General features: G+C 59.5%; 2 protein-coding genes across 5 annotated transcripts in view; both read right to left on the bottom strand.

The window, feature by feature from the left end:
- SH2B2 (SH2B adaptor protein 2) overlaps positions 1-10,765 on the bottom strand; it is a 38,947-nt gene extending 28,182 nt beyond the window's left edge. For both annotated transcript variants that reach the window (XM_064295907.1, XM_064295908.1), the window contains exon 1: positions 10,607-10,765. The gene's annotated coding sequence lies outside the window, so the exon portion shown is untranslated. The remainder of the gene's footprint in view (positions 1-10,606) is intronic.
- An 859-nt stretch (positions 10,766-11,624) lies between these two features.
- The window catches only part of CUX1 (cut like homeobox 1), a 458,571-nt gene continuing 448,965 nt past the window's right edge, over positions 11,625-21,230 (bottom strand). For all 3 annotated transcript variants that reach the window (XM_064295906.1, XM_064295905.1, XM_064295904.1), the window contains exons 15-23: positions 19,868-19,995; positions 19,132-19,198; positions 18,294-18,406; positions 15,798-15,914; positions 14,581-14,664; positions 13,946-14,002; positions 13,553-13,633; positions 12,776-12,840; positions 11,625-12,537 (exon numbers count right to left, since the gene is read on the bottom strand). In XM_064295906.1, coding sequence (XP_064151976.1) covers positions 12,468-12,537; positions 12,776-12,840; positions 13,553-13,633; positions 13,946-14,002; positions 14,581-14,664; positions 15,798-15,914; positions 18,294-18,406; positions 19,132-19,198; positions 19,868-19,995 — 782 coding nt within the window. In that variant the 3' untranslated portion in view covers positions 11,625-12,467. The remainder of the gene's footprint in view (positions 12,538-12,775; positions 12,841-13,552; positions 13,634-13,945; positions 14,003-14,580; positions 14,665-15,797; positions 15,915-18,293; positions 18,407-19,131; positions 19,199-19,867; positions 19,996-21,230) is intronic.

Here is a 21,230-nt window from a genome sequence, read left to right as displayed (position 1 = left end):
AATAGCTGTCCCACTTGTGTGAGATCATCTGCAGGGCTTCTGGGCCTTGGGGCAACCTTAGCCATTAATCTGCATTCAGTAACCACAGGGCATTGGGACAGCCCCAGGGAGGAAACGGGGCCACCTGGTCAGTTTACAAAGCAGCCTTTCTCCTCAGATGCCCGTTCTCGTAGGGGTGGGGGTGGGGGGAAGGAGAGAACAGCAGCAGGAAGTTAGTCAGGGAGGCTTCCTGGAGGAGGTGGGGCTTGCACTGGGCTTCATGCTGGCAAAGAGGGCAAAGTGGGCATTGTAGATTAGCAATGGCTTGGAGCAGGACTTATCAGGACATGGGGTAGGGGTGGTGCTGAGAGTCCATGAGGGTTTGGGAAGAATGGGGACTGAGGTGTCCATGAGTTTGGCACATGCTGGACCCTTTCTCTACCCCACTCTTCCTCCTTTCATCACCTGTCTAACTCCTACTCATCTTCAACAATTACTCCAGGAACCACTTCCTCCAGGAAGACTTCCCTGATCCCCACACCACCCAGCCTGGCACAAATATCTCCTCTGAGCTCCCACAGTCCCCTCCTATACTTCCCTCTAGCAAGGTGCCAATTACAGGGTGCTCCAAGTGTCTATTCCCATGTCTGTCTCCCCATCTGGCATAGGTACTCCTCTGGGGCAGAAGGCAGGTGTGAGTCATGTCCCAGGCTCCTGGCTCTTGCTCTTTCCCCTGGGGGTGGGGGGTGGAAATGCACCTGCCACCACCATCAAGGCCTCCAGAGAAGGTGAAGGCCAAAGCCTTGGCCTGCCCTGTGGGGGTGGCGTTTCCTGGGCGCTTGCAGCTGGACCCATGAGGCCCTGTTCCTGTGCTCCAGCCCATCCGTTTACCCAGCAGGTGCTCCCCGCAGTGGCCAACTCTTCCCCTGTATCTCTGGGACCACCGGGGGATCAGGGTGGGTAAATGGCAGAGGGGAATGGCTAGTACTGGAGCCAGCACCAAGGTGGGGCTGCCTCTGTCTGAGATAATTATGGGGGCAGGGAGGAAGTCAGCCCAGTGCCTGGTTCTCAGGCATTAATTCCCTGTCCCTCCCCGCTCTTCCTGCTGGCTGGGAAAACCCTTGGCTGGGAGAAGGGGCAGAGTGGTGGGGGAGGCAGGGCAGGGCCCTGGGGAGAGGGTCTCATAGGGTGGGTCCCAACTAGCCCCTCCATGGAGGTGGGGGTGGAACTTAGAGAGGGTTCTGCCAAGGGTATAATGAGTATGGCCACATTCTGGGTAGGGCCTGGCTTGCGGGCCCACTGGGAGGTCGAGGCTGCCCTGATCCCCGCTCCTTTCCCCTGCTGGCTGGCTGGGGGCCTGTGGGCCTAATGCCCAGCACAGCAGCCCTGTGTCCCCTGGGTGCAGCCCAGACTACACAGAAGAGGAAGGGGTCGAGGCAAGAAACAAGAGTGCCTCCACGACAGAAAACCAGCAACCGGATATGAAAGTTGCCAAGGAGCAGAATCTAAGCCGTTACGGATGGAGAGACTGAGGCCCAGACATGGCTGTCTGAGAAGAGGCTAAAAGCCAGGAAGAAGAGGGTCTGGCCATGGTAGGGGCAAGGTGTGCTGTTCTCAGTTGTCCTATGGGGCAGAACCAGGGAGGAGGCCAAGGGCAGGGATCTTGGCTGACCTGGGTTCACTGATCTCTGGGTGAGCCACACTGACCACAACTCCAACATCTCAGCCTTAGTTTCCTCACTTTAAAAATAGGCATGTTTCTCCTTGGAAGGCCTGCTTTGAGCCACGGGGAAGGCAGCACAGGAGTCAGTCTCTGCAGTGCTGTACTCCGCGTGCCATCACGGTCAGGGCCGGGGCTCTGCTAGCCACTGGGTGGAGCCAGGAGGCGTTTCCAGGCTTCTCCAGGGAACAGCCTGCATGGCACCTAATCAATCAGACCCAGCCCTCTGTCCTGAGCAGGAAGGCGTTCTGGCAATGACCAACATCCGGACTTGGAAAAAGTGGGGCGGGGTGGGAGTGGAAGGCAGGACCCAGAGGTACCAGAAGCAGGGCCCTTTTGCACCCAGACAACCAACATGGGCAGCCTCACCCCCAACCCTACCTCCCAGCTCTTCCTCTCCTAGCAGCTCCCTGGGAAACCCCCACCCCCACTCCCAAGTCTTTGCTGTCATTTTCCTGCCTGGACTGCCTTCCTCACTCCTCTCAGCCTTTAGACTGTATGAAACCAGCTCTTACTGCCACTCTGTCCTGAGCTCCCATGGTCCCTGTGGCCCAGTCCTCCATTTCCATGGGCAGGGTCCCAGCCATGCAAAACAGACCTGCTGAGTCAGCTGGGAGTGGGACTGGGCCCTGGGGGAGCTGAGCTCTATCTCTGGCCAGGCCCTGTGTCTCCATGAGCCTCAGCCTCCCCATCAGGGGCCGGCCATTCTCACTAAGACGCGATGGCTCTCTGATGACACTGAAGACGGCTGTCAGCCACTGGGATCAGAGCAGACAGGGGGTGACTGCTCACCTCCACAGGCTTCTTCTCTGAGCACTGGGGCTGGAAACAAAGGGAGCCCACCTGCCTCTTGAGGGGTCCAGAGATCTGGTGCTAGCCCCCAACGGGGCACTGGGTGAGCAGACCCCTCCCCTAATCCATCATCCAGGTGTCTCTAGGCTCAGCTGGGCTGTCTGGCTTTTCCTTCTGGAGAAGTGCCTTTTTTTTGTTGTTCCCCCCTCTCATCAGGGCTGGAGCAGGCGGATTGTGGTTTCAGGGGCAGGGCAGGGGATGGGGGTAGAGGAAGCCTAGAGTCCCTGCCTGTCACCTTTCCAAGCCATCAACTCGCCCGACCCCACAGCCAGGAACCCAGACGGGGACCACTTCACCCTCCCGGCCAGACACAGGCGCAAGGGGCCTGGGGGAGGGGGCAGCGGCCTTCCAGCGGTAAAAATTGCAATGATTGGAAAAAAAAAAAAAAAAAAAGGCCGGCGTCGACCCCGCCCCCTCGCTCAGCTCCGGACCCCACAGCTGGGCCATTCCTTAAAATATTCATGAGGCGGCCCTGCCACCCCCGCCCCCGCTAAAAGAAAGACTACCGATGGAAAGGATCAATGGCGCAGTGGGCGGCACCCAGCGTGGGTGGCAGCCCCGCCCACTCCCCGCAGGGTCTGCAGGGCCAGTGTCCCCCCTGGCGTCCTGGTGGGCGTCCAGTCCCCAGCACCTTCCCCGCCACGGGAAACTGCCGAGCCCAGGTAAAGGACAATGTCAGCTCCCTTTCACCATCCGTGGTCCCGCAGCGCAAACTCGCCGCCCAGCAGCCTGAAAGGCCGCCACACCAGGCTACCCTGAGGCAGGGCTACCCTATGCAGGACCACCGCCTCCCGGCCACAATCACCCCTTATGCTGTAGCCTCGCTCAGCTAGGAGCTCAGAGGGGCGCCCAGAGGGGCGCCCAGACAACCAACTGCGGGACTGTGGGGGAGGGGGGACAGGGGAGGTCTGAAACCATGGTTCCTTTGTGCCTAGGCCCGGGTGGACAGTGGTCCCCCAGAGGCTTGAGCCATTCCCTGTGGTGAAGCCGAGGCCTATTCCTGGGTGTCCCAGGCCTCCAACACAAGAAGGGGAGACAAAGTCTCATTCTCCTCTCCACCACCCTCCTCAGGACCTCAGAGCCTGGTTGGGTGACACTTCACAGCTAAGGCTCTTTCCCGCCTACCCTCCTTTGGTGTCAGAAACTCCTCCTAGTACAGGGCCACTTCTCTTCCTGCCTTTGCAGGAGAGTCCCTTCCAGTCACCTCTGTCCACTCTCTGCACCCCTACCCTTGCATGGCCCACAACAGCTCCCTCCTTTCCAGCCCAGGGTGCCTATTGCTGGCTTTCTGCCTGCTGGCCCCTTCTCCTCCCTGAGGAAGCTGGAGTGTCCCGGTTTGCCATTTGTTACTTGGACATCCCCTACCCTGCCCTACAGAGACGGTGTCCCAACAGGGCCGACGGGCTCTGAACCAGGACCTCCCACCACAGTGGCTGGAACTCCCCAACCCTTCCTCCCTGGAGTATCTTTGCTTACCCCACGACCCTTGCAGAAGGCAGATGTGAGCATGATTTCTGGTCTTAACATCCTTAAGTCTGCTGGGGCTTTACTGCAGGGTAGGCGGGGGAAGGTGGCGCTGACTGGTGACTGGGACAGGTGTGGACTGAAAGCCCCTGGGACCCTGCCCTATGTAGTGAGTGTGGGGGTGGGGACACTCAGGTGGCCTCCCCTTTCTGAGCAGTTTCCATAGCTGTAAAGTGGGACTGAACAGCCCTGATCTCCCCAACAGGTTGCTATCGGTCCCCATGCTGCTCTCAAGAGCATCACATCACCGGGAGGCGACAGCGAGAGCCAGCCCTATGCCCAGTGTACCCTTCATGCCTCCCCCACAATTCCCAGCCTTTGCCCTTCTGCTGAGCCCCCTAGCTTTCATGACACCCCCAGCCTCAACAAGCCTCACTGGCTCTAGGCATGGAAACTCTCTGACCCAGGGGGCCTTCAAAACTGCGTCCAACAGCTGCTGCCCATCACAAAGAGGGCCCCACTAGCTGGACGTTACCCTAGACGCTTCCTCCCTCTTCCTGCCTCTACAAATGGTCACTTGGCATGTTGGGACAGAGGAGTTTAGCATAAGATCTGGGGCCAGGCCATCTGGGCTTGAATCCCAGCTCCCTGTTTCCTAGCTGTGTGCCCTTGGGTAAATGACTTAGCTTTCTGGGGACTCAGTTTCCTCCTCTGTTAAGATGAAGGTGATAGCACCAACCTCGTAGTGTTGTCATGAGGATTCACTAAGGGATTTGTTTAAAAATCAAACCTCCTCTGCGTCTACTTCCTAAATATCTTGCACCCATCCTCTCTTTTTCTCCCACTGCTGCTGGCTAGATGGCTGCAGCAGCCTCCTCCCTGTTTCCTCCTGGACCCCACCAATCCACGCTCCACAGCGTGGCCAATGTCACCTTTCTAGAGCCCATAGCTAATGGAGTCATGCAAGGAAGGCAGGGTTGTCCCACTGTACAGATGAGGAAACAGCAAGGGAGGCAACTGGGCCATCCCTCACTGTTAGTCCCCACATCTGTATGGGACTCCTACCACATGTCAGGTGCCATGCAGGTGGGGCAGGTGGAAGCACAGGTGAGAGAGGGGTGGAGCCAAGTCTATGTCTGTCTCTTTGTAGCACACACTTGTCTCAACAGGGACCTGTCCCTGGGGGTCTCCCACTTGGAGCGCACACTGGGGGGACCTGGGTGCTGCCTCAGGAAAGGAAAGGAAATGTCTGCCCTCAGAGGAGAGGGCATTCTCTGAGGCCAGGGGGCAGGGGAAGCCAGAGCTGCAGAAGTAGGCATCAGATGAGCAGGGAGTGGGGACACAAGGCAGCAAGAAAGCCAGGGTCTGGGGTTTTGGGAGGGAGGCCCATACTTCGTTAGGAGCACCTAGTGCAGGGGAGTTCCTGGACAGGCCCTGTGGGTGGAGAGCAGGCTGGGCTGGCTCCAGCTGTACTGACCCTACTCTCTCCCACCCATCTCCCCTCCTGGGGTTTCAAAAGTAGAGGCTTTCCAGCCTTGGCTTGATCCCGCAGCCTCCCCCTCTCTCCCAGTGTCATGGGCCTTACCCGGATCCTGATTCTTACCCCTCCCAGGCACTCTGGCCCCTGGTCCAGCCCCCCAATTCTCCAGGATACTATTTCTACCTGAGGTCTGTATGTCCTCCTTTACTTTCACCAGTCAGCCCCCAGTCGGCCTTCTGGCCTTTTAACGGTACACATGCCAGTGACCTCCATCCGCCTCCCCTCAGTTCTGAGCATGCCAGAACTTTGGGCACTGCAGGTGTGTGTCATGGTTCCCTGGACCTTTCTCTGTGTTCCTCAACTCCCAGCCTGGCTGATCTCTAAACCGAACTCGTTGCTGTCGAGTTGATTCTGACTCATAGTGACCCTACAGGACAAAGCAGAACTGCCTCAAGGAGCAGCTGGTGGACTTGAATTGCTGACCTTTTGGTTAGCAGCAGTAGCTCCTAACCACTGTGCCACCAGGCCTCTATCTCTAAAATTTGTTGTTATTGTTAGATGCCGTCCAGTTCATTTTCGACTTATAGCGACCCCATGTGACAGAGCAGAACTGCCCCATAGGGTTTTCTGCCTGTAATCTTTATGGGAGCAGATCGCCAGGTCTTTCTCCCACAGAGCTCCTGGGTGGGTTCGAACCACCAGCCTTTTGGTTAGTAGCTGAGTGCTTAATTGTTGTGCCACCAGGGCTCCTTACCTCAAAAAGAAAAAAACCCTGTTGCCGCCGAGTCGATCCTAACTCACAGACACCCTATAGGACAGAGTAGAACTGCCCCATAGGGTTTTCTAAACTGTAATCTTTATGGAAGCAGACTGCCACATCTTTCTCCTGCAGAGCTGCTGGTGGGCTAGAATCATTTGGTTAGCAGCCAAGTGGTTAACCACTGCGCCACCAGGACTCCTTCACCTCAGACTTACCACATCCAAGTCCTAATACATCCTCTTCCTCCAGCCCCTGCTTGTCCCCTGCAGTGTCTCAGCAATGGCTCTGCCTCTACCTAGCTGAGCACTGCACTACCTCCGCCCACTCCTCTGCCCCAACAGCTGGGAAGCCCCCAGCCTATGGAGGCCTTGCAAATAAGTGCCCCCTCCTCCACCCGGGCCTCCCTGACCCTCCACAATCCCAAATGGCCTATCTCCTCCACCAGACTGGGAGGGCTGTTCCACCCAGTCCCAGGTGAGTCCTATAACCAGAGGATTGGAAGCATCCAGAGAATGGGGCCCAAACTCCGCTTCGTCCAGAAGACCCACAGGATGCTTTATTCCCATCCGTCGATGCCCCACCCAGCTCTGACCAACCAGGTGCTCAGCTGTGACCCCCTCCAGATGTTGAAGAGTCACACCTAGGGAGTCCCCACTCATGGCCATAAAAACAGACCCAACCAGGTGAGGTGGGGAGAGAAGCCTCCCCAGGGCCCAGAGGCCCTGGAGCTCTGACCCCACAGGGACAGTGAGGAGCAGGACCAGAACCCCTGGGGATGGTAGTCAGGAGGCCCAAGGCACTTAAACTCCCAACTGCCCAGAACCTAGGTGGATAGACAGACTCTTGTTAGAGAGTCATGGCCTGACTTGTTGGCTGAGTGACTTTGGGCAAGTCATTGCACTTCTCCTGGATCTGTTTCTTCCTCTGTAAAATGGCAATCATAACAGTACCAAAGCCACAGAGTTGTGAAGATTACACGAGAAATGGCACTTATGCTACAAATCAAGAAGTCAGCCCGGGCATCCCCAAGGGAACTGCACCCCTAAGGATGACCCACACTAAGTAGGGAGGAGGGGCTCAGAAACTTTAAAACAGTGGTGAGAGAGACCTCTAGGGAGATGAGTAGAAGGAAGCAGTGTGGGAAACTGCCTGAGGACCCCCGCCCCCATAAACATTCTGATCCACATCAGCCTAATGGCATTGCCTTCACTGCCAGAGCCTTCCCAGTGTCCTCAGAGCTAGCTGGCTCTAGAAAGCTCCCTGACCAATGGCCTCCAGGATGGAGCCAGGAAGGAGAAATTTGTCCAAAGTGGGGAGGGGGAGGGGGGACAGTATTCAGAGTAGAGGAGGCTTCAGCCGTTCCTCACCCAACAGGGCAACCACAGCCTCTTGGGAAAACCACTCTCTTGGTCTCCTGGCCTCCCAGGGGTGCTCATTCATCCCAACCTCAGTGACCTGTGTTGGAGGGTATGCAACTCTCGTGGGTCACCCAGCCACCAGGTAGGCAGCACCATCCCCATTTTACAAGGAGGGAAGCGAAGCTCAAAAGGACAGGTAGGATGCAACCCAGGTCTGACTCCTGACACGGAGGCTCCCCTGCACCAACTCCGTGCGAACACAGATTCGGGCTTATACATGTTCACCGTTACTCCTGAGGCTGCTGTCTGGTCCGCCCCGCGTGGCTCCTGAGGGGCCCCTGTCACTGCTGATTTCTTCCTTGAAAATCCCACTGGGGATCCTGGGGACCCTGAGGAGCCCCTTCTCTGCCAGGTCTCAGCCGGCTGGGCAGGCGCGGTTCGGGCCCCGCGCGGCGGGCAGGTTCATCAATGACTGAGGCCGAAGGGCCTGAATGGTGGGCACGAAACCGCCCCTTCTTAAAGGCGCCGGCCCCTCGCGCACCCTCGGTGATCCCCCGCTTTCGGGGCTTTGGGGGCGCTCTCCGGGTGGGCGGGCCAGGAACCGTGGCCGTGAGAAAGGGAGCCTGGGCCGGTCGGAGGCGTGCCGACCCGGAGCCTGGAGAGCTGTGCCCCGGATGGGGTCCCTCTCGACCCCAGCCTGCCCCCCACCTCCGCCAGCTTCGGGCAGAGACACGGTCGCCTTCCACCCCCCTCCCACCACGCCGGCGACCCCTCCTCCAGGGCGCCCGCTGCGCTCGCCCTGGCGGGGCCTGGACCTTAGGAGGGGGCGGGGGCGCAGCTGCTCCGGAGGTGGCTCGGCATCTCCGGGGAAGGGGTCGGAAGCCAGCCCCAGCGGGGGCGCAGCCCTCGCTCGCTCCCTTTTCCTTTCCACACGCGCACACAAAGACGACACTCGCGGACCTGGGCGCGTGCGGCCGCGCTCCCCAGGGCAGCTGTGCGCACACACACGCACGCCCTCAGGGGTGGCCGGGAGTCGGGGTGATGGACGAGGGGACGGGGCAACTGGGGACAAGCAGGCCGTACCTACAGGCGCGCAGCTGCGGCCGGATGGGCCGGGGCGCCGGCGGAGCGCTGCCCGGACCACCGCCAGGCTCCCGGGGCCCAGCGGCTCATGGCCCGCGGCGGGTTCGGGCTCCTCCAGGCGGTGGCCGGCAGCGGCGGCTCCTCCCTCCCGGGTCCACAACCTCGGAAGCTCGTGCGCTCCTGCGTCCCGGCGCGGCCCCCGCTCAGTCTCCGGCGGCCGAACCCCGCGCGCTCCGAGCCCAGCCCCGCGCGGCGCGCGCCCCGCCCGCGCCCCTAGTGCCCCCCGCCCGCGCGGCGCGCGCTCCCCGGCCCCGCCCCCGGAGCGAGCCCCGCCCCCGCCCGCCTCTCCCCGCGCCGCGCCAGCCCCGCCCCCGCCGCGCCCCTCCGCTGGGCCGAGCCCGAGTGGCGCCCGCGCCTGGTGCTCGCTTCCTCCCGGCATCGGCGGCTGCGGTGGAGGGCCAAGCCCGGGGCCCAAGGAGTTAGGCAGCTGGCCCCGAGCCACCTTCCCTGAGCCGCGCAATGCAGGCACTAGGCCAGGCGTCGGCCCCCCCGGCTAATGCGGGTTGTGAGGGGACGATGAGGGAGCTGCGGGAGTCACGGCGAGGAGGTGTCCCCGAGCCTGGGGTGGTGGCCCTGAGAGTGCGGCGGGTGGGGGCCAGTGAGTGGCCTGCGCAGTGGGGTGTGTGGGGCCTGGACGCCCACGAAGCGCCCCTGGGTGACGGGCTCCATTAGGGGGGAGCCGCTGTGACCGGACCCTACGCCGCGGGGACAATGGGAGCCTCGGGGAGGCCCAGATGTCGCAACGGGGAAGTGGACGGCTGGTTCTGATAAATCCCAAGGGCGAGTACCACGCCCCCTCTCTCCAGCCCTACCAGTCCGGAAATTGCCCCAGCACCACGAGGAGGGGAATCCCCCCCCAGCAAGATCCCGCGCCCCCAACCTTCACGGTGATGGGAATACTTTGAGGTCATGGGGGGCCCCGGGCTCTGGCTTCCCTACTCCTGGTCGGTTGGAGGCCCCAGCCTTGTGGGGGCCTAGGTGAGTCCAACCAAGAAAACAAGGAGTCCTGCTGGCCTTTGGGGCACCTGTGGTCTGACCTCTGGTGTTGGGGGCCCTCAGGGGGCTTGTAGGAAGAGGTGGAGGGGCTCCCGCAGGCCTGGAAGGGGTCTGAGAGGAGTGGGGGCATCAGCTGTGGAATGGACCTCTCAGGTGCTTCTCAAGAGGGGTGGGGATGCTGAGCTGTCTTCCTTCTCCTCCTGCCTTGCCCCTGCACAGGCCCTCGGTCCCCCGCAGGCAGTTAGGTCAGGCTCTTTGCCCTCACCAACCCCTTTGGCAGCTCTGTGGTCTGCCATGGTCTCCCTGCTAGCCTGGAGTGTCTCCATCTGTTGCCCTCCTCCATCCACAGTGACCTCTAACCTTTGCACAGAGCCCTTTAACCTTCCCCAAAGCCGTTTCACACTTCAGGCAAGGGTCTTTATCCTCCTTACACATGGAAAAGGTAGGGGGCTAGAGAGGAGCAGTGGGTGAGTAAAGGTGGAGACTGGCCTGAAGTCACCACCCCTTGCTGCCAGCCCTGGCACTGCCCTCCAGGGGACAAGAGAGAAAGCAGGCCTTGTCTGGGGCCCTGGTACCCAGCCCCTTCCCTCCCACACACATCTCAGCTGCTTCCCCCACAGGCCCTGGCCAGCAAACACTTAATGAAATCTTAGGCGGTGGCCCAGCCATCGATTGGCGCTGCACACAGGCCTGGACGCCTGGCTGGGAACCATGAGACCTGTGAATGAGGCTGGGAGTGGGGGTGGGGTTGACTGCCCAACGAGTGGGCAGGGAGGGAGACTCCACACCCTGGGTGGCCTGGCTGTGGATCCCACCCTCTGGGAGAGGGATGGCCCAGCCCACAGTGGACTAACCTGGTCAGTGTGGTGGGCTGAGCTCTGCTGGTGGGCTGGCAGTGGTCGGGGAGGTCCTGGGCTTGAAGCCCTGGGCAGGACAATAGCTCTGGTCCCAAGGGAGGAGGAAGTGAGGAGGCGCCAGCTGCCTAGTGACTCTGACCCACAAGGAGGAACTGGTGGGAGATGTAGAAGTGGCAGGGTGGGGGGGTGGGGATTGTAGGGGAGCATGATTGGCCAAGAGCAGCTGTCATGGGAGGACAGGAACGGGGTCAGGGAGGACAGGAATGGGATCAGGGAGGACAGGTCCAACTGGGCTGGAAGCAGTTCTGTTGGAGCAGACGATGAAGGGTGCTGAGGATAGGACCCCTGGATGCACAAGCTCTAGACTGTTCAGGACTAAGACTGAGACAGAGATGGCTCAGGAGGACTGTGGACTGGTGGGACCGCAGAGTTTAGAGCCAGTCCTGTGGGCTGCCCGAACAGTGGGGTAACACAAGCCACCACAGACCAAGAGGATGCACTTCTCCGTCTGGGTCTGGGGGGACCCACATGAAGGGGCTGGTCTGGGTGCAAGGCGCCCAGAATCTGTGGCTCAGGGCAGTTCTGCTGCAAGGCTGGCACTCAGAGGGGTTAGTGGCAAATGGGCCCAAGGGCAAGGGGCACACTCTAGATGCAGAGAAGATAGTTTAGGGCCAACAGGAAGGAAGCAGGGATTCCCCAGAAGCTCGCGTGGACAAGTGTTTTTGAATAAAGGACTGGATTTCCCTCCTTGGTAGGGTTGCTTGTCTGCTCAAGAGAACTCAGACATTGTGAGTTTGGATTTTAACAAAGCTCCGAATCCACTTGTGGAAATCTTGGGAACAGGAAGAAGGGGTGAGTCTTCCTATGTGCCAGGGGTCTTGTCCACATCAACAGAACAGCTGCAGTTCCAGCCCCAGCTCCCAGGGTGGCGCTGCAGGCACCCACCAGCATCCAGACCCCCCCGCCCCCCCGCCCAAGTCCAGCCCCAGAGTCATAGAGCTTGGGGCATCCAGCGTGGCTGCAACCATGTGTTTATTCCAAAAGTGCAAAGCTGAAAGCGCAAGTCACAGCTCTAACTTAGGAAGGTCACCCAGTGGCCCCGAGTCGGCCCTATTAGGATGGTCTGTGGCCAGTTCTGCTTGACCAGGAGCACTAGGCCCCTCAGACCAGTCCTTAGGTCTGAGGAGCATGGGGCATGGGGCCTCACTGGAGACGCCTCCTCCCTAAAAGCCAGTATATCTTGTAAAGAAAAAAGCGAAAATCAAACAGGTGGTCTAGGAAACAGGGAGGGGTAACAGAAACAGAAACAAACCAGCCCTCTCAGGCTCCCCTTCTTCCTGGGGGCGAGGGGGCAGTGGGCAGACCAGGTCTTGTCAAACCATATATCCTTTGGGGTTCAGTGACAAAGGCAGGTGGGGGACTGGACTCACAGCTTACTGGCCTGGAAAGAAGGGCCCTCCACTTCTTGGGGAGCCAGAGGAGCCCAGGGGGATCCCAGAGCCCTGGGAATCCAAACTCCATTACCTACAGCGGGAGCAGTGGTCACTCAACTAGCGGGAGGTCTCTGCTGCCAGGGCCAGAGGTCAGGCTGTGGTCAGAACCTAAGTCAGGTTTGAGATGGGGCCTGAGGGGGCCCCTCGGGCTCAGCCTGGTCAGGCATTAGGGGTTCTATGGACTTGGGGGTCTGGTATGGCTGAGACATTTTTCAAGGAGGGCCAAGGGGACCTGGAACCTCAGAGCAGAGGGCAATACAGTTTCCAAGGGGGTCTCTCCAGGGAAGCGAAAGTGATTAGAAGCAGCTGAGCAAGCAAGGGTGGGGAATGCAGCCATTGCTGTCCAGTGGGCGAGGACCCGGATGTCACTGCCACAAGTCACCGGCTGCTGCCCCGTTGTCATTCTCGTGGAACTTGTGCAGGTGGTCGGCAAACCTGTGGGGCCACAGAAACCTTTGCTGAGACCGATTGAAAAAAGGAGAGAAATGTGTGTGTGTGTGGTGGTGGTGGGGGTGCATGGCACTCTCTGGGGGTACGGTGAAGGGTACGCAGGGTGGGGGCGGAGGGGATCAGAATCGGGGCCCACAGTGGAGGGCTGGGGGAGCAGGGGATGTGATGGGGGGACGAGGTGTTTGTTCCAGGATGGTGCTGGGGCCCAGGGTGGTGTCCTCACTTCTTGGCGCAGAAGGTGGTGCAGTCCCTCTCCACACTCTCGCTCCACGCCAGCTTGTACAGCACCTGGTCGGGGGGGTGGATACCGTGAGCTGCCCACCCTGCCTCACGGCCACTCCTGCAGGTCTCCCAGGACACACAGGCTCTCATGGCCCAGGCCAATGGGTGGTGGTGCTGCCTGCTTCACAGATGGTCAGAGGCCCAGCATGGAGCCACCGTCCCTAATATTGCTGAGCATGCCACTGGCAGGGCTGGGACCTCTTGGGCCCTGAACTTCTACCCCAGGCTAGGGGGTCAGACTTGGAACCCAGGTGAACCTAGTAGGGGTCATGTTGACTATGGCCTATTTGGGGGCAGGGTCCCTGAGTCTGGTGCCTTCAATAGCCATGGTGATATGTAGGTATTGCTAGGACCTGCACTTGTAACGTCCCCTTTGTTGGCAGCCGCCTGGCTGTCCCTTGGTGGACTTTGGGTTCTCCTTGTTCCTCAGGCTCCCACAGGGCCCTTCCCCCCACTAAGCCCTTCCATGTCTGGGCCCTGGATGGAGTCACCCGGGCCTCACCATGGGGCAAAAGGCAGATGGGGAGCCTTCCTATTCCTCAGGGCAGGTGAGGCCCTTGTAGGGGAGAGAAATGGCCACAAGTCGAGGATGTGGGTTGGGCAGGCCTGGATGCCACGTCGTCAGGCCCTGTTTGAGCCATGGTAACAGTGTCTCTGCTGCCCATGAAGGTTGGGGAAGGGTGGTGAATGCACCCCTGTATGCCCATTGGGCACTCACCAGGAAGACCAAGCAATGCAGGAAGAGCGTGTAGAAAAAGCCAATGGTGCGCGCCATCTTGTTGGAGAGAACCAGCCGCCCCTGGGGAGCAATCCAGGTATGGAGTCGGGTAGGGTGGGGCAGGGCAGGTCTCACCCACTCCTGCAGGGCTGCTCAGACAGAGATGGCCCAGGGCAGCAAGGGGAAGGAAGGAGCAGGCAGCTGGGTCCCGGGTCCACCATCACAGGTGGTGAGCTTGGCCTTCAAGGAATTCTAATGGATGGTGCTCCCTGCAGCCACACTGGGCAGGACCTGTGAGAGGCCTGTGAGGTCCCTGGGGCCTGTCCAGACTGGACTGGAGGGCAAGTGGTGTGTTCAGACTCATCCTGGGAGGGCACAGGGCAGAGGACTCACCATGCTAAGGGTGGCTTTGTCCCAGGGGCTCAGGCTCAGGTACTTCCTCTGCCGCTCCTGAAGGGGAAGGAATGAGGAAGCGAGGACCCCAAAGGGCCCCACAGGCCCTGCCCAGCCATTCCTGGAATCCTAGAGGGGCTGCTTGGGGCTTCCCAGGTGCCCACTCCCACTCAGTGTGACAGACTAGGTCCCCCTTGTTCCTTGTCCCTTGTCTGTCGCCCATTCTATTGACAGCTCTGCCTGTGAGAATGTTCTTCACCTTTTTCACCATCAGGGCCTCCACAGCCCAAGAGATGGGGTGAGGGGAGCTTTAGGTGGTGGGCCCCACCATGGGTCACCTGAGACTGGGCGCTGTATTTGGCTCTTTGCTTGTCTGCTGCCCCCTGAGTGCAAGCCTAGGGTTGATTTATTCCCTGGCACACACCCTCACGTAGCCACCTGCTCTGTGCCAGCTTCCATGGCTTCCATGTGCCAGAGTAGGTGTGGAGGTTGGGGTGTGCAGTGAGGCTGGGCAGGAGGGGATGGACAGGCTGATGGGGTCGAGATGAGGGGAAGGGTGACTGAATGATTGGGGCCTGCCCAGAACAGGGTCAGCTGAACACAACCCTCCCCGGCCCAGTGCCGTGTTCACACACCCGCTTGCTGAAGCTGGAAAAGGGGTCCAGGCGCTCCTCGTACTGGGATGAGTACCGCAGCTCTGTGTCATCGCTGCCACTGCCCTGTGCGGGGAGGGAGGAGGACAGACTGTCAGCCCCCTGGGGCCTGCAGGAAGGTGACTGTGTGCGGGAAGCCAGGGCTGCCAGGTCACAGGAGCCTCAGTTTCCTCATCTGCAAAATGGAGGTGGGTGAGGGGGCCCCACATCCCAGAGCTGGGAGAGAGTCCCAGGCGGACAGCATGAAGGAGGCTGGTGCCGTGTTGTGGGGGCACTGGCCGAGGTCAGAGGTCTCCATCTGAGGTCAGGACCACAGCACCCCCTCCACCCTCAGGGCATGGTCCTGCCTCACAGGTTGGAAAGGCGCTGGAGTGTGCCAGCGAGAAGGCTGGGCCCAGGTGCAGGGAGGCAGGCTTTGAGGGCAAGGAGTGTGGGGGTGGTTGTGGGGCGCAGGCCCTCCTGGGAGAGGAGACCACCCCCATCAGTCTCCTGTGTGGTTATCAGTTTGCACAGAGTCCGGGCGCCCTCTAGTGGCCCAAGAGCAACTCCAATGGGTGGGAATGGGAGGTAGTGGCTGAAGGTTTTGTCCCCAGGGAGAGCCCCCAACTCCCCCTGCATGAGTGTTGCTGCTCCCTTTCCCCCTCTTCCACCCACCCTGTCTCCCCACAGCTCATAGATGGGGTTTCTTGTACAAGGTGGTCCCCTGTGAGGGCTGGGGGCTGAAAGAGGCCAGGGATGGGCCTTCCCATCTGAGAAGAACCAGCGGTTAGGTTTTTGCTCTATTCTCTTGATTAGTGTGTGACCTGTTGGACCAAATTCTGGGATTTTTTAATGTAAGTTTCAAACATACAGATTCTCCAGGTTCTGTCCTGATGCTCCACATCCTGGGATTAAATTCCCAGACCCTGGGGTCAGCTAACGGACCACCCACATTTGGCCTGGGATCTGTGACCTGCTGTACCTGGCCACCTCCTGGCTGGCTCTGATGAACCTTCACAAGAGCTCTACTCTGGGGGCCTCTCCCCAGCTGAGAGAGGACAGTGGACAGGCAGGGGGAGTCAGATGGCCTCTGCAAGTTCCCCAGGCCCAGTGCTGCATAGCAGGTCACTGCCCGACCCTCCTGCCTTGGAGCGCCCTGACCAGCCCCTCCCCTGCCTGGCACACCTGGCGGCATGGCGGAGGCTGGGGAGGACACTTACCTGACCCGGGTAGCTCCGCAGGAACTTGATCTTCTCAAAGAGCTTGATGTTGTCGGCGCGCAGGCTGTCCAGCTCGCTCTGTAGCGCGTGGATGGTCTGCTGGGCGAGGCGGCTCTCCTGTGGGCAGGCAGGTGGTGGGCACAGGGAGGTGGGCAGTGGCAGGGCCCGGGGATGGGTCCTCGTTGGCATAGGTACTGCTCCACCCACCTGGAGCCCTCTGCCCATGGATGTCTCCTGGACCCGCAGACCCTGCTCAGAGCTGTCTTACTCTGGGCCACCCTGTCCCCTCCTGTGGCCCCACCCCAGGCAAAAGTCTCAGTTCTCTGTCCAGGTTTCTTCAAGTGTTGTTTTTTGTTGTATTCAGTCTTTTTTTTTTTTTTTTTTTAATATGGTTAAGATGTAATTCATATAACGTAAATTCACCATCTTAAAGTGGATAATTCAGTGATTTTTTTTTTTTAGTATATTCACAGTGTTGCGCAACTATCCCCATTACCTGATTCCACGATTCTTCTATCAGCCCGATAAGAAAGCCTGTGCCTATTAGCAGTCATGCCCTCTCCCCTGCTCTCCCAGCCCCTGGCGACCTCTAATCTACTTCTTGTCTCCATGGATTTGCCTGTTTGGGACATTTCATAGAGACAGAATCGTACAAATGCTTGAATAGGTGTTTCCTTCACACTGTTCAAAATTCAAATGGTACAAAAAAGTATATGGTAAAGAGTCTACATTTTCAAAGCAAAAGGTAGAACACTCTAAGCCTCGCTCTGCTCTTGCTTTTCCCGCCCCAGCTAATCAGTCTTGAAGGCCTTCTTTTAAGGCTGTATGGTATTCCACAGTGGCTGTCCCCAGTCCTGCGATGGGCACGTGGAGTGTTCCCAGCCCACTGTGCACACAGGCAGTGGGGGTGAGGGTGAGGGGGAGAGCCCTGGGGAGGCCCGAGATGAAAGCCTCTGGCTCCGGCACACAGATAATGAGGGTCCCATCTGATGGCTCTGTCCACCCTTGCCACTGCATAGCCCTCAGCCTGGTCTGCTGCGTTGCTCAGTGATGTTTGCCTCCCCCAGGTCTGAGTTTGGGAACCTCAGGCAATGACATCCCAGTGTACCCCATAAGGGAATGCTGGGTTTGGAAGAGAATGGGTCTAGAAATTCTGTCATCAGCTCAAGGACTGACTTTGTGAGAAGCATCGAAAACCTTCCTGGCTCCTGCCTCCACTGCAAGAGTGATTAGGGGTGGTCTGGGCCGGCTCTGTGGGATAAGGGGCAGCCAAGTACCCCAAGGCCAGGACAGCACCCCCTCCATTAGCTCCTTTGGCTTCTCACATGGGCCCTCATACTTTTCTATTTACTGGCTGACTGTGAGCCTGGCACTTGTAGCTAAAACAACCAGAATTTCCAGGGCTCCTTTATTACCACAAAGCTGTGACTGTTAACGCTACCACATCCCTTAACCCCGAGTTGACACAGAGCAAACCAGCACAAAGCCACGCAATGCACGCAGATACAGAGAACCCCCTTATCAGGAGGGGCCTGTGCCCTCTTCTGAGGTCAGCGAACAGCAAAGTACACTTTAAAAGGGAGAGTCCTCGCAAAAAAACTCAGGAGAAAAACCATTACGAAAAAGGACATCAGTGTCACTAAGATCAAAATGTTGTATCTGCTTAAAGAAAACTAAGTCAAAAAACTACATTAAAAAAAAACTTTTAAAATGTGATAAAACTTCCAGATATTCTCACGTTGTGAGCCATGAGGTTTCCCTGCTTGCTTTGGGGCTTGTGTGCACCGCCACGCGCAGCCACCTTGCTGCAGAGGGGGGGCTTAAGTGGAAATCATGACATTCCTCCTCCCAAGTGTTCTCACTCACTCCAAGGGCTCCGTTGCAGCTGGCATAGCCGCCAACCCTGGCTTGCTCCCCGCCACTGTCATCTCTGGCCGCTGACACCCACGTGTCCCCTTGGGGATGACCTGGCCTCAGCCCTGTGTCCAAGACGCCCCTTGCTCCTGCTTTTTTCACTCCTGCCCTGACCTGGACAACAGTACTTATACCCCAGTCATCCTCCCGGTCCAGCCTCTTGAACTAGCTGCCTGGTGACTCTTCCTCCCTCCATTCTTACAATGCAGCTCCCCTGCTCAAGCTCTTTGGTGGTGCCCCCCACCTGCAGGGTAAAGCCCACGCGCTCCAGCCTTGCAGGAGGGCACTATCTGGTGACTCTTGAGCCCTGTGACTTTTTCCTTCAACTCCTTCCTGCAGCCCCGGCATCGTCTGCAATCCCTTCTGGCTCATTGGCCCCCTGCCTCCACTCACTTAGTCTCTTCTACTGTGACCATCTGGTTCTTCTTTCAAAGCCAAGCATGGCACACCCTCTTCCAGGAAGCCTTCCCTGACTGCACAATACTAACTGCCCTGTGGTTATCGTCTGTGACCATCTTCTCGCTTAAGCCCACTGTGTCCTCGGGTTCAATAAGGGGTGGGGAGGGGAAAGGGGCGACTCACAGCCTCTAGCTCCTGGTTCCGGGTACGGAAGCGCTCCCTCTGGCTGGAGATGATGGAGAGCAGGGAGCCCACCTGGTGCTCGGGGAGGGAGCCACTGGTGGGTGCTGAAGGTCCTAAGAGGCAGATGATGAGGACAGTGGCTTGGGGTGGCAGGAGGCAGAGCCCAGGTGTGGGACCCTCAGGTTGGGCCCCAGCCCGAGGGAGCTCTGGCCATGTGCCATGAGGTGTCTGACCACCTGGTGCTGAGCAGGTCTGGGAAAGGACTGGACCGGGGAACTGGGAGGGTGTGAACGGGGCGGAGAGGAGGCGAGAGCCCCAGGCAGGCTCCCCGCACAGCTTCAGCTCACCTCCTTGTACTGTCTGATGGGCCGGGCCCCACTCTCCCCACTCTGTGCTTAGATCTGGGACCCCTGCCTCTGCTGGATTAGGCACCCGCCCCCAGGGAAGCAAAGGGACACTGAGGGGCCTGGGAAGCCAGCGGCACAACCCCCACCACCATGTCCTGGCCCAGCAGTCCCAAGTTCCAGCCTCAGCACCTGAGGCCACCTCCCCTCTGGGACTGTAGGGCTCTGTGGCCACAATTCAGTGCTGAGACCTCCCCAGAAAGGGCAAGGCTGAGGGGTGGGGTATCAGACTAAGGCCCAGAGTGGCAGGTGGGGGCTCACTCCCTCTTTTGGGCTGCAGCCCTAGACTTGCTGTTGCTGTGGCACTGCTGAAGGGGCGGGGGGTCCTGGCCTTGGAAGGTGCCCTTGGGGATCAGGGCTCAGTTTGCACCGCTTTCTCTCCCTTACCCCGACCCCCACAACCCGGGCAGGGTCAGGGTTCAAGCCCTCCTCACCATAGAACAGGGCGGTGGCCTCCTTGATGGGCTCGGGGATCTTCTCCAGGCTGTGCTCTGCTGCACCCTGTGGTGACAGGAGGAGGTGGAGGGGGAAGCAGACGGGAGCGTGGGCACTGGGTGCTGTCTGGAGGTGGAGCTTGGGCACAGCAGTGCCACAGAGGGCCCGGGAGCCAGACGCCCAGCATGAGCTACCACAGAAGACAGGCTCAGCCGGGGTGTTATTTCTGAGGCCACTCAGCTCTGATGCATCAGGAGGCCTGGGGACCCCAACTTTGGCAGCCAGCCTGCCGAGGGATGAGTTAGCCCAGCTTCTTTCCCAGAGTCCATTTTCTTATCTATGAAATGAGCCCTGAGGCGACGGGGTGGTCCAGAAAACCCTTTAGGCGCTAGCCTTCTGTGGTCTCAGGACTCAGCTCCTCTAATTGTGAGCTGGGTGGATAACCCTGCAGGTTATCCCCTGTCCAGGACTCCAGGGCAGAGGCCCAAACCAGTGCGTGCACAGGAGGCTGGGGGAAGTGGGGGAGGGTTTGCAGCTGGCTCCGGGAAAGCCTGCTCCTCTGCCCTGAGGCTGGGCATCCTGAATTGGGCGTTGGTGGAGGCCAGAGGATGGCACGGCAGCCCCTTTGGGCCTTGAGGAGGGGCAGGTGACACCACCTGCCTGACCAACTGGGGCTGGAGTCCCTGGGGAGTTGGCTGATTGAGCACTGGGCGTGGGCATGGCGTGGGGGCTCACCTCGGCATCGGGCCGCTGGATGGTCTGGATGGTGCTGAGGTCCTGCTCCAAGCGGGCAATCAGCTCCCTCTGCTCAGCTGCCGTGGCCACTGCCTCGGTGACGTGGACCTGCAGCTCCGCACAGCGCCCTGTGGGCAAAGGAAGACATGGCCATCAGAGAGAGCCTGGTGGGCCCGGCGGTGCCTTCACCTCTCTGTGCATTTCCAGCCCACACTCTGTAAGCTGGACCGCACCCAGGCCGAGAGCTCCAGCTGTCCCCTCCCCACCTATCACCACCTAATGGACCACCATTAGACCAGGCCACTAGGGGCTCAGGGCACTGCCTGTGCTCCTGAAACACTCTGGGCAGGGGAGGGGGCCAGGTCAGGCAGTTAGGGAAAATCAGCCCAGCTTTGGCTCTGCTTGTGGCCAGCGGGGTGACCCTAAGCCTCTTCCCTCTCCAGGTCTTGTTTGGCACTGTAAGTGGGCAAGTGGGTTGAACCCAGTGAACCCCAAGGAAGGTATGGGAGGGGCCTCCAGGAGGCAGTCCTCCTTCAGACCCAAGGGGGTGAGGGTTCCACGTCTGAAGCTGACACGAGACTTGCTTGGCCCCTTTCCCAACTTTCTGCACACTGCGCCCCAGCTGCAATGGTGGAGGTGGTGGCCATGGTGGGGGTGAGGGTGACCCACAGTCCTGTCCTCTCCCCGATCCAGGAGCCACGTGTCATTTTTTACAACAAAGCAAATTGACAAGAATTCTGTTTGGAAACTCTCCTGCCCTTTTGGAGAGTGGGAGATGTTGGGGAGTTCTCTGACACTCCCCAGAAGGACGCCCCTTGGTGCCTTCAGAGCCACGGCAGGGAGGACAGCAGTGGCCTGGGAGCCAGGGAGACCTGAGCTCGAGGTCTGGCTCTGTTTCTGGAAGGCGGTGTGACTCTGGGCGGCCAACTCGCCTGTCTGGGCCTCATTTGCAAACTGATGCCAACAAACCCTGCTCAGAGGTCAGGCACAGAATGGTGGCTGAGCAGCGGGGCCACAAGCAGGCAGCTGAGGCCTGAGGGCTGGTGCTGTTCTTCCAGGGTAGACGGCAAGGCCACTAGGGGGCACTGCGGCTTCAGAAATGCCCAAAGGCTCCAGGCTGTGCTCAAGGATCTGGATTTTGTGCCTTCTCCATTGGCCTCACCAGTCACTGGGTGGCCTGCTGTGCAGCTGTCCCACCAGCTTAGCTGGGCTCAATGCCCTGAGCCAGGGTGGGGGCAGCCTCACCTCACACCCAACCGCTCCATCTCCTGGGTGCCCGCTGCACGCCAAGCCCTTTCCACACCTCAAAGCGCCGTTAGTCAGAAAAGATGATCTTTGCTCAACAGATGACGAGCTGAGGATG

The sequence above is a fragment of the Loxodonta africana genome, chromosome 12 (genome assembly GCF_030014295.1).
Source record: "Loxodonta africana isolate mLoxAfr1 chromosome 12, mLoxAfr1.hap2, whole genome shotgun sequence".
NCBI classification, from domain to species: Eukaryota; Metazoa; Chordata; class Mammalia; order Proboscidea; family Elephantidae; genus Loxodonta; species Loxodonta africana.
Note: the sequence above shows the minus strand (reverse complement) of the source record. Positions and strands in the feature narration are given on the sequence as shown.